General features: G+C 42.7%; 1 protein-coding gene across 3 annotated transcripts in view; it reads left to right on the forward strand.

Annotated features, from left to right (window-relative positions):
• The first annotated feature begins 434 nt into the window (after positions 1-434).
• CCDC77 (coiled-coil domain containing 77) overlaps positions 435-12,406 on the forward strand; it is a 28,043-nt gene continuing 16,071 nt past the window's right edge. The window contains exons 1-5 of one of the 3 annotated variants that reach the window (XM_046014065.1): positions 475-507; positions 2,933-2,987; positions 6,075-6,128; positions 7,730-7,973; positions 11,073-11,125. In XM_046014065.1, the coding sequence (XP_045870021.1) occupies positions 6,091-6,128; positions 7,730-7,973; positions 11,073-11,125 (335 nt within the window). In that variant the 5' untranslated portion in view covers positions 475-507; positions 2,933-2,987; positions 6,075-6,090. Of the gene's footprint in view, positions 508-2,932; positions 2,988-6,074; positions 6,129-7,729; positions 7,974-10,982; positions 11,126-12,406 lie in introns of all 3 variants that reach the window. The other 2 variants (XM_046014063.1, XM_046014064.1) reach the window with 2 other exon arrangements.

Raw genomic sequence — 12,406 nt, forward strand, 5'->3', positions numbered from 1 at the left:
GTCATTGAAGAAGAAACTATTTTCTTAGAAAATTCACCTTGATATAAGCTTGTAAATTGCAACATATAATAATCCTGTGATCCATTCCATAATTACGCATCGCGTGCCTGCATAATTTTTCGTGAAAAGAAAGTAGTTGAGCAAGCTTAAACTGAGTGTGCCCAGAACTAGTGCATTCTGACCCCAAACAGCACACTGCCAGTACTGAGATGGCCTGGGCTGCAATCCGTTTACATCCTCCACCCAGGGAAGCTGTGTGCCGAAGTAAAACTACACTTCCCGGCGATCTCTGCGCGGTTAGGCCCCTAGCGAGAAAGGGCGGGGAATGCGGGGGGGGGGGGGGGCGTGCCTCTGTGTGAGTAGCCTTCCTATTGGTGCACAATCCAAAGGGTCGTGTAATCTCGTGGGCGATTGGACAGATTCGTGCACGCTCAGTGGCGCCGCTTCTCTACCGGATTTAAGTTTTGTTTTTCGGTTGGGGTCTCTGACTCGAAGGCTTAGTGTGGCGTGAGTACAGAGTTTTGGGTTTAGGACGCTGGGATTGGGGAGTGGGGCCATAGGCTAAAAAACTTAGCGAGGGAGAAGTAGGTGCGGGGACCGGAAGAGGGAAGTTAGTGCAAAGTGAAAGGTTTCGGGGGGGTGTTGGAGGATTGAGGAGCCATAGCAAGAGCGAGTCAACAGCGGGATGAAATGTAAAACGGGGTGTAGAATTTGGAGGTCCTGGAAATGGGTTCCACTATTCCCTCATTCCAGGATAGTCTAAGCCCTCAATTTCCTCATTTGTAGAACTAAGGAATAATAAAAATACTTGACAGAGTTGTTGTGGGGGGTATATAATTGAAAATTCAAGCCAGAATATTGAAAGATGTCATTTGTTCATTCAATGAGTAATTATTACTCTGTGCCAGGTTGTGTTTTAGATAATAGAGGTAGTCATAAACGCAGTGGGAATAATGATGTTCCCGCAGAAATGGTTAGAGGAAGTAGAAAAGAAAGTTGAAGACAGAACCTTTTGAACCAAGGGAGGAAAATTATCAGCAAAAATAGTAATGATGTCCATTTATTGAGCACTAGCGTGTCAGACACTGTGCTCAGCCCTTTTATTCACTATTTCATTTAATCCTTACACCACCCTATGATAAATGCTATTCTCCCTCTCTTTTAATAAGTAACCAGAGTGTAGAGAGGTGAAGTAACTTGCCTTGTCACACGTCTAATAAGGGACAGAGTTTGACTGAAACCCAAGCCTGTTTGATTTCAGAGCACAAGCTCTGAACTACAATATTTTTAAAAAGGTGATCAGTACTGTCAAAGTAATCATATAAATCAAGGAGTGGGGATGCCTGGGTGGCTCAGTGGGTTGGACGCCTGCCTTTGGCTCAGGTCATGATCCCAGGGTCCTGGGATCGAGTCCTGTATCAGGCTCCTTGCTCAGTGGGGAACCTGCTTCTCCCTCTCCCTTTGTCCATCTCCCTGCCTATTCTCTCCTTCAAATAAATACATAAATAAAATCTTTTTAAAATAAATAAATAAATAAATCGAGGAGTGACTTGCTGGGTAGAGGATGGGAAACCAAGAAAGCAGCTGAATTCATTCATTTGGGTGTCTAATGACCAAGAAAATAACTTCAATTCAGATGTTATAGTAGGCATTGGTAGTATAGTGGTGAGCATAGATGCCTTCCAGATGTTGTAGAAGTCAGACTGTTAGAGGTTTATAAAACTAAATGAGATGTGAATGTAGATACTGTTTTTGTTGACGTGCAGTAGTCACAGGCAAGAGAAGGAATGAGGATAGTTATTATAAGGAAGAAGAGAAGTTACAGGTTCTTAGAAGGCTCTTTAAAAGTTCCAAGATATTCTGTGGTGCCTGGCTGGCTCAGTTGGTAGAGGATGCAACTTTTTTTTTTTTTTTTAAGATTTATTTATTTATTTGAGAGAGGGAGAACATGTACAAACAGTGGGAAAGGGAGAGGGAGAGAATCCTTGAGCAGACTCCCCACAGAGCAAGGAGCCTGACTCAGGGCTCAGTCCCAGGACCCTGAGATCATAACCCAAGCCAAAACCAAAAGTTGGCTGGCCAGCCCACCGATCCACCCAGTGGCCTGAGCATGCAACTCTTGATCTTGGGGTCTTGAGTTTGAGCCCCACGTTGGGCATAGAGATTACTTTAAAAACAAACAAACAAATGACTCAAAAGATTATTTTTTTAAAAAGTTCCAAATTACTTTTAAATAGTTGTAGAACAGTGACATTCATCTTTAAGATGTCACCTGTATTTATAAAAGGGAATATTATTTGGCCATATATAGGAATGAAAAACTAACACCTGCTACAATATGGATGAACCTTGAAAACATCATGCTAAGTGAAAGAAATCCGTCATAGCCAGCCACAAAAGGACCACATACTATATGATCTCATTCTTACAGAAGTCCAAAATAAGGAGCTCTATAGAAATAGAAAGTAGGGCACCTGGGTGGCTCAGTGGATTAAGCCTCTGCCTTCAGCTCAGGTCATGATCTCAGGGTTCTGGCATTGAACCCCACATCGGGCTCTCTGTGCAGCAGGGAGCCTGCTTCCCCCTCTCTCTCTGCCTGCCTCTCTGCCTACTTGTGATCTCTCTCTTTCTCTGTCAAATAAATAAATAAAATCTAAAAAAAAAAAAGAAGTAATAGAAAGTAGATTTGTAGTTGCTTAGGGCTTGGGGGGAGGTGGAACACAGGGCTGATGGCTAAAGGATATAGGATTTCTTGAAGTGATGAAAATGTTCTGTAATTGTGAGGGTTGCACATATCTGAATATACTAAAATCATTGAATTGTACGCTTTGAGTTGTATGGAATGTGAATTATATAATTATATCTCTATAAAGCTGTTAAAAAAATGTTGCTCATAATCCTACCATACCCAATTACCATTTTTATTTTATAGGTTGTTTTTTACAAGAGACAAATTCACCCAGTTTGAAGAAGCTTTGTAGAAGGAAGTGAGTTAAAGGAGGAGAGTAGTCATTTTAAAGGAGAGAGTGAGAAAAAGAGATGGCATGCTTGAAGGGTTGGTGGGCAGAAGGAAACTAATGGAATGACAGAAGCAGAAACTGATTTTCTAGTTATGTCAGATGGTGATAAAGTGAAGCAGAGAAGGTAGGTAAGGAGATGACAGCTGGTCAGAGAAGACTTCACTAAGAAGGTGACATTAAAACCCTCAAGGAGAGGGAGCGAGCCATATATAGGTAAATGGGAAAAGAACATCATAAATGAAGTAGGAGGTGGAGGTCTGAGGTAAATGTTTATCTGGCATGTTTGAAGAACAGCAGAGGCCAGTGTTGGTGGCCCATTGAGCAGGGGGAGAGTTCTAGGTGAGGCCACAGAAGTCCTGGGGTAGTCAGATCATGTAGGACCTTAGAAGCCATTTTAAGAATGGCTTAGAAGCCATTTCTGACTAATATTAAAAGTCTTAGGAGGTTTTTGAGCAGAGGAGTTTTGTGTTTTGACTTACAGTTTATTTATTTTTTATTTTTTAATTTTTTAAAAAGATTTTATTTATTTATTTGACAGACACAGCGAGAGAGGGAACACAAGCAGGGGGAGTGGGAGAGTGAGAAGCAGGCTTCCCGCTGAACAGGGAGCCCAAGGTGGGACTACATCCCAGGACCCTGGGATCATGACCTGAGTCGAAGGCAGATGCTTAAGTGACTGAGCCACCCAGGCCTCCCTTGACTTAACATTTTAGATAATCTAACTGCTGTGTTGAAAATAGACTACAGGGGCTGAATTTGAAAGTGGAAGCAAAGAGACCCGATAAAGAGGCTATTTTAGTCCTCCAAGCAAGAGATTGTAGTGGGTTGGACCAGGGCAGCATTGGCATGAGCAATTGTCAGATTCTGGATATTTTGGTGGTAGAGCCAAGGGGATTTGCTCTTGGGTTGAGCATAGCATGTAGGACAAGAGGAGTAAAATTTCTCCAAGTTTTTGGTCGTAAGCAATTGGCAAGATAGAGGTAGTAATTACTGGAATGTAGAATTCTGAGAGAAGAGCAGGTTTTGGTGGTAGGTATTTATCAGGAACTTGGTTTTGGACTTGAGAAGCTTGAGAGACCTGTAAGACATCCAAGTGGAGATAAGAAATAGGTCAGTGAGATAGGTATGAGTGGAGTGGAGGCCAGAGTCAGCCCTGGAGGTAGGAATTTGGAAACCATTAGTGTGTACGTGGTATTTAAGAATGACACTTTTTTTTTTCCAGATTTTTTATTTATTCGTTTGAGAGAGAGTTCACGAGTTAGGGGAGGGATGAGGAAGGCGGTGGGGGGGGGGGGGAGAAGCAGTCTCCCTGCTAAGCAGGGAACCTGATGTGGGGTTCAATCCCAGGACCCAGGATCGTGACCTGAGCGGAAGGCAGACACTTAACTGGCTGAGCCACCCAGTTGCCCCTAAAACTGACACTTTATACAGTCACCAAGGCCCTAAGTATAGATAAAAAAGAAGAAGGCAGTGACTGAAAATTAATGACCAGTAAGGAAGAAAGAAAACCAGGAACCTCTGGTGTCCTAGAAGGCAAATGAAGAAAGGTTTTAAGGAGGAGGTGCAGAGGCATTCTGGGAAACTGATCTAGAATTAACAAGAGTGATGGTCTCTTCACGCTTGTGCACAAAATTCTTCTCCAAAGGACTGAAGATTGAAAAAGATGCATACAGGGTGCCTGGGTGGCTCTGTGTTAAAGCCTCTGCCTTCGGCTCAAGTCATGATCCCAGGGTCCTGGAATGGAGGCCCGCATTGGGCTCTCTGCTCAGTGGGGAGCCTGCTTCCCTTCCTCTCTCTCTGCCTGCCTCTCTGCCTACCTGTGACCTCTGTCTGTCAAATAAATAAATAAAAAATCTTAAAAAAAAAAAAAGCAGATGCATATAGATTAGAAAGCACAAGAACAGAATATTACATCATCGTTCTCAAGATCAGAATGGGTTGACAAAGCTGCTTGATAAGCCGGCATTCCCCAAAGCCAATAAAATAAATTCTCCCCTTCCATCCTTCTCTCCCGCCTCCTCTCCCTTTCTTCTCCTCTTCTCTCCTTCTCTTCTGTTCCCTCCCTCCCGGTTATCTTCATGAAAATTTCTGTGATAAGATTATTCAAATAGAGGAACCCAAGCCCTCTGTTAGCAATTGGAATAGAGATTGTAAGTGGACCTCACAAAGCTTGTAAGTAATTTTTTCTTTCTTTAAGATGAAACAATAGATGAAGTTTACCAGATGTCAGTGGCTTTGTATTTATTTTAAATTTAGTGTAATTAAATTAATTTCCATTTACTGTTCCTTGTTAGAAACTTTTCTGCATCTCCTTCCTATTTCAGCAAAAGGACTGTCGATTGGTTTTGCATTGTTGCAGACAACCTTCATGTTAAGGAGGCTTTTCTTTTGTGTGTGTTTCTCCATCCAAACATTAGATGCCTTAATGATTTTATTCAAAAACAGTAATGAAGGGCGCCTGGGTGGCTCAGTTGGTTGGGCAACTGCCTTCAGCTCAGCTCATGATCCCAGAGTCCCGAGATGAAGTCCCGCATCAGGCTCCCTGCTCAGCAAGAAGTCTGCTTCTCCCTCTCATGCTCTCTCTAGGTCTCTCTGTCAAATAAATAAATAAAATCTTTAAAAAAAAAAAAAAACGTAATGAAAGGGGCACCTGGGTAGCTCAGTGGGTTAAAGCCTCTGCCTTCGGCTCAGGTCATGATCTCAGGGTCCTGGGATAGAGCCCTGAATCGGGCTCTCTGCTCAGCAGGGAGCCTGCTTTCCCCCTTCTCTCTGCCTACTTGTGATCTCTGCCTGTCAAATAAGTAAATAAAATGTTTAATAAAAACAGTAATGACGAATGTCTTATGAAGACTCCAAAGTCATAGATTTTCAGGATTTGGAACCACTTTAAAGAATCCTACATTGTAGAGCATCACATTCTCACCAGCATGTGATGGTGGAAAGGGAACCTCTCTGTGTATCCTGTACTGTTTTGGGGTTTTTTTTTTTTTGTTTTGTTTTTGTTTTTTTGGTCTATTCCTGACCCTTCATTCTGAATTTTTGTGTATTTGACAGGTGTGAAAAGGACAGCATGAACTTTACCCCAGTGCGTACCCCCGTCTGCAGAAAGTAAGACATTTGCCTATTTGCGAGTTGTTAAAGAATCAAGAGTTCTGTAGCCAGAAGCACAAGTGAGCCGAGAAACTAGACAGGTTTTAGAAGCATGTTTCCAACCTCTGGATTTGAACTATATTACATGTCATTTATCTATTCTTATTAAGTGCCATTAGGATTCAAAGCTGGGACATATTAAATGTTGATACCCAAATCCAGGCAGTTTGAATGGGCCTGGTATAGTGCCGGTGGATCCTGGATTACAGAGGAAACAACCAGCATGCATAAGCAGGGGACTTTTAATTTTGGTTCTGCCCTCAGCTTCCCGTGCAACAGACATCCTCCTTCTCATCCTTTTCACCACAATTCTCCTCTGCAAAATCTCAGCAGGACCTCTTAGTTCATTCACTGGTCTATTTCCCAGAGTATTTACAAGGCCACTCCCTTTGAAGACGTGAAACATTAAGTAAAAGAACATTTCTGTCACGAGCTTTTAGTGATTGAGAAAATACTAGGATTTTTTTTCCCTTCATGCTAGCTGAAAGTGAATTTTAATATTTCTTCTATACACACTTATTAAAGGTGCTGACTGTCTCCATTGTTAACTACAACTTTGGGAATCCAGTATAAAGTTTCTGCAGGGAGTTAGCCAAAGTGGATTAATTTTCACAGGGTTTTTCCACTTCCACACCATTTATTTTCTGACTTGGCATTCTTTCAGCTGAACGCTCTTGTTTGCTAAAAACGAACAAATAGAACTTCTTGCCTAGCCTTTCATTAGCCTTTGGTCTAGTCTCGTCTTGGTCTGCGTAATTCATACGTTCTGATGCTGGTGTGATTGCATGGTTACTAACTAAGGCTATATCTTCTAATCCTGAATCTTAAATTTGTCATTTCCTTGCGTAATAATTTTGCCACTTACATGTACCTATTCCTAAACACAGTTTCATATGGCAAGTTCCATTCTTAAATGGTAATATCTTCTACATATGCATCTACGTACATTTTACCACTTAATGTTGTTTGAATGATTCATTGATATTTGAATATCTCTAATCCATTGTTTCTAATGACTTTGAGTAATGTTCCATTTATATAAATATACCACAGTTTATCCATTACCCTATTGAGTGGATGTCTGGAAGGTTTACCGGTTTTGTTATTACAAATAATGTTGCTATCAACATTTTCGTGTGTGTTGCCTTGTACACATATGCATGAGTTTCTCTAGGACAAGAGGGATGGCGGTTTTACTAGATTCTGCCAAATTACTCTCTGTAGTGTCAAGTTAGACCCCACCAGCTGTGGAATGTGTTATTTTGCTCTGTGTCTTAATAGTATTAAATTTTCTGTTATTACCGGGTCTTACTTGGGTAATATTTCATTTCTAATGATCTTTTTACTCTTTTAACATATATTTTGAATCTAGCTTTAAGCCTTTAATACTAGGAAACCGGTTCATAAAACTACTTACTAACCTGGAACATCAAACTTTGAAGGCTTATGAGCACCTTAATTATGGCATTTCAAAACATAATTTTTTTTATTTAAGAAATTATAGTGTCTCATAACTGTTCATATCATTGAATGACTATGCCCTTTTTGATTTCTTACAGGCCGACGACTGTCTCCAAACACGATGTTCCCTCTGGCTTCAGTGGTCCTAACAAGTGGAAGAGAAAGTCTTTCTTGGATTCGATAGAGTCGACTCCCTTGCCTTCCACGGAAGATCGTCTGGCTGTCCTCTGCCCTTCTCAGGAGCTTCTGGAATATTACCAAAAGAAGATGGCCGAGTGTGAGGAAGAAAATGAGGACCTGCTGAAGAAACTGGAACTCTACAAAGCAGCTTGTGATGCACAGGTGAAAGGGATGACGCGCTGTACCCTTCTAGGGCTCTGATTGAGTCTGTTCGTTTCTGAGAGCAGTGCCAGCTCATACCATAAGCAGATATTTTATTTAAGAAATTCTTTTTTTATTCATTTCTGCCTCAGCCTAGCTACCTATCCACCCTTTGGGTCCCTCACTAGATCATAATCTCCCCCAGCTGCTGGACCTCTAAAACTCTTATATCTTGGTCTCTTGTATACTTCTAGATCTTTCACCCCCTGACACCTGACTTCATTTAACTTCATTGTTAGCTCTGTAGCTCCTTAACAGCTCAATTTTCTAAGCATTGCCTGCCAGCTTTTGGACTCACATCCTTCCTTTCTAATCCAGACTCCACTGGGCTTCACTTCAGTAACTCACTTCACTTCACTACATGGAGGACCCCTTGCTTATTCTGCCTTGCTTGCATACACAAGCCCTAGCTAGAATTTCACCCAGTTCCCTACCACCTCTGGGGCGCCTGGGTGGCTCAGCGGGTTAAAGCCTCTGCCTTCAGCTCAGGTCATGATCCCAGGGTCCTGGGATCGAGCCCCGCATCGGGCTCTCTGCTTGGCTGGGAGCCTGCTTCCTCCTCTCTCTCTCTCTGCCTGCCTCTCTGCCTACTTGTAATCTCTGTCAAATAAATAAATCTTTAAAAAAAAAAAAAAAAAGTTCCCTACCACCTCTTCTCTTGGAGCAGGATTTCTCAACCTTGGCATTATTGACATTTGGGCTTGGTACTTGTTTGTTGTGAAGACTGTTGTGTGCATTGTAGGATTTGAAGTAGCACGCTTGGCCTCCACTCACAAGATACCAGTAGCACACCTCTTCTCCCATCCCCCCCATCCCCAGTTCATGAGCCATCAAAGCAAAATCGCGCCCAGTTGAGAACCATTGTCCTAACACAGTTATACATCATTACAGAATAAATTCATGGTAAACTTGTCCATCTGTATCCTTAGTCACTGTACAGCAGTTTTCTTGGCCTGTGCACCCCTGTGCCATACCTTCACCCTCCACCAGCCTGCAACCCCTTCTTAGTCCTCTTCTCTCCGGCCATCTTGTTTCTGAGTTCATGGAGGAAACACCAGCTATCACACATGTCCTCCCTTCCTGCCCATCCACGCAAGTTACCTACGTCTACATCCATGTCTCCTCTCTTACTGCTTCGGGGACGAGCTGTCTCTGCCTGTTCAAGCTGCACTGATCCAGCAGCTCCCCTGACCCCCAACCCTTTCTCCTCCTCAGAAACCCTGCTTCATCATCTCTCTTCTCTGTGTGTTCTATTTTTAACTTAACTTTTAACTGACATTGGCTTTTGGTCCTCAGTATATAAACCTACTCAGGTCTTTCCCAACTTTAAAAAACACCCTTCTAGTAGTTGACTTTCCCCTCTAACTTCTCTCTTATGTAGGTGGCTCTTTCTCAACCATACCTTTAGAATAGCTTGACTTTGTCACCCACTCAATGACCTCTTGACTGCAGTTTGTCTCTGTCCTCATTGCTCCACTAAAAGTCACCCCCTGTGGTCTCTGGGACCTGCTAGTCAAAATGATCTCTTCTCTTCATGGCCTTGGCCGTATTTGTTACTATTGATCTCTCCTTTCTGCAGACTTGTCCTTTCTTGATTTCCTTTCCCAGTTTCTGTCTTACCTCTCTGACCGGTTCTTCTCAGTCTCTGTCAACGGCCCCCCTTTCCTTAGTCTTAAGTATCAAAGTTCCAGATTCCACCATATATGGTCTCGTTGTATTCATGCCTTCTACTACCACATATGAGATGATGACACCAAATAACTTATGTGGACTCACTTTTCTCCAGAGTTCCTTGTTAACACGTCCGTGTCTGAACTGCCCTCTCTTTCCTACCCTACCCACACATGATGTGTACCACTGATGTTTCCCCTCCTTCCATTCCTTACCTCTTTGCTTTTTCTTTATTCCGTGTCCCGTAAATGGTATCATTGCCTGCAATTCTCCCCAGCTCCTACTTCCGTCACTTGGCAAGTCCTCTTGATTCTGCTTCCTAAATGTCACTGCACCCATTCCAACAACTTAATCACTGTTCCCTCAACACTGGTTCCAACTCTCATTATGTCTCCCCCGAACTATTACAGTGTCCTCCATACCAGTATCCAGCCTGGGGCCTCATACTTCCCCACTCTGCCTCTTGCTGTCCACTCCAGCAACACTGAAATACTTGGGGTTACCCAGACACTTAGGGCTCTGTTCGATCTTTCTCTCCCTTTCCCAAGAGTACCTGTCTTCTGGTTGTCTGTAGCAGTCTTTATCTTTCAAGTTCCAACTTTGCTTGTGTTCTCTGACTTCCCAAAACCTGCCCAGGTTTTACTCTGCTGTACTTTCCCGTCTACCATTTTACTATGCATGCTCTTTCATGAAATAACTATTTTGTTTTAGTTGTTTGCATGTCTCTCCCCCCCAACAAAACTCTTCAACCCCATGGGCAAGAATCAACCTTTTTATCTGTGTTTTTCCAAAATTTTGTAATCCTTATTACATAGAAAGCATTAGAAAAAAAAGTGTGACTAGAACAGGTAAATCATATGGCGTTACGGGGTTCTGTAATCTGTAAAAGGAAGATATGAGAGCTTTGATGTTGTGGGCAAACATCACACTCATCCTGCAGCTGTTAAACTCAAGTCTGTACACAACCTGTTGTTGTCATTTGAATTCCATGTTGGTGAAACCATTCACTCTGTAATATTTCTTTTTTTTTTTTTAAGATTTTATTTATTTGACAGAGAGACACACAGGGAGAGAGGGGACACAAGCAGGGGGACAGGGAGAAGCAGGCTTCCTGCTGAGCAGGGCTTGATTCTAGGATCCTGGGATCATGGCCTGAGCCAAAGGTAGACACCCAACCTACTGAGCCGCCCAGGCGCCCCCAACTCTGTAATATTTCTGCATGACCTGATCCACCAGATCCAATCAGAGATACTCCCATGAAGTGCAGTATCTTTTCAATTACCTTTTTTCCCCCTTCAGCATAAACTAGAATGGGATTTGCAGCAGAGGGAGGAAGAGATTGCCGAATTGCAGAAAGCTCTAAGCGATATACAGGTCTGCCTCTTCCAGGAGCGGGAACATGTTTTACGCCTCTACTCAGAAAACGACCGACTGAGAATCAGGTACCCAGTGGGAGAAGGGAAATATTAGAGTTCTATTTCTAAATTACACTAAACAAGATACATTTTTCTTAGGTTGTGTTCTCCAGGAAACAGACTCTGAGATGGATACAAGGATGATTAGTTGGGGGACTCGGGAATAATATCTATGAGCAAATTTGGGCAGAGGGAGAATTTGAACTGTGATTCTGTGGTAGCAGAGGCTTTAGCCAGCTGCACAGGGAGCTCTAAGGCCAGGACACCATTCAGAGGCAAAGGGGTTGACCATTTGTACCCCACAGTGATCACTTATTGGATGTCAGCTGTCACCAGGGAGGGGATGTAAATTTGAGAGAGGCAGCCCCTGTCAGCCTGGGGCAGTTCCTGGAGAAGGACTCAGCTCTTGGGTGATGGATGTCTTGGTCCTGAAGGTGGCATCTGAGCAGTGTTCCACAGGATCCATTACTAAATTTTTTTTTAATTGTGATAAAATATACTTAACATAAAATTTACCATTTTAGTCATTTTCAAGTGCATAGTGCAGTGGCATTTAGTATATTTATATTGGCCATACCACTATCCAGGTCTAGAACTTTTCATCATCCCTTATAGAAACTCTGTCCCCATTAAACAATAACTCCTCATCACCACCCCTCCTCAGGCCTTAGTCACCACTGTTACATTTTCTGTCTATGTATTTGACCTCATATAAGTAGAATCATACACTATTTGTCCCTTTGTGACTGGCTTATTTCACTTAGCATGATGTTTTCAGGGTTCATCCATGTTGTAGCATGTATCAAAATTTCATTCCTTTTTAAGGCCATATTCAAATTCAAATTCATATTAAAAAAATCATTGCCGGGGTGCCTGGGTGGCTCAGTGCATTGAGCCGCTGCATTTGGCTCGGGTTGTGATCTCAGGGTCCTGGGATCGAGCTCCGCATCGGGCTCTCTGCTCTGCAGGGAGCCTGCTTCCTCCTCTCTCTCTGCCTGCCTCTCTGCCTACTTGTGATCTCTCTGTCTGTCAAATAAATAAATAAAATCTTTAAAAAAAAAAATCATTGCCAAATCCAGTATCACTATAGTTTTTTTTTGTTTGTTTGTTTGCTTGTTTGTTTTTTTAAGAGAGAGCACTTGTGAGTGGGTATGGGGAAGGGGCAGAGGGAGAGGGAGAGAGAGAGAGAGAATCTTAAGCAGGCTCCATGCCCAGCGCAGAGCCCAACACAGGGCTCCATCTCAAACCCTGAGATTATGACCTGAGCCCCAATCAGGAGTCAGGTGCTCAACCACCTGATCTACCCAG

The sequence above is a fragment of the Meles meles genome, chromosome 7 (assembly GCF_922984935.1).
Source record: "Meles meles chromosome 7, mMelMel3.1 paternal haplotype, whole genome shotgun sequence".
In the NCBI taxonomy this organism is placed as follows: domain Eukaryota; kingdom Metazoa; phylum Chordata; class Mammalia; order Carnivora; family Mustelidae; genus Meles; species Meles meles.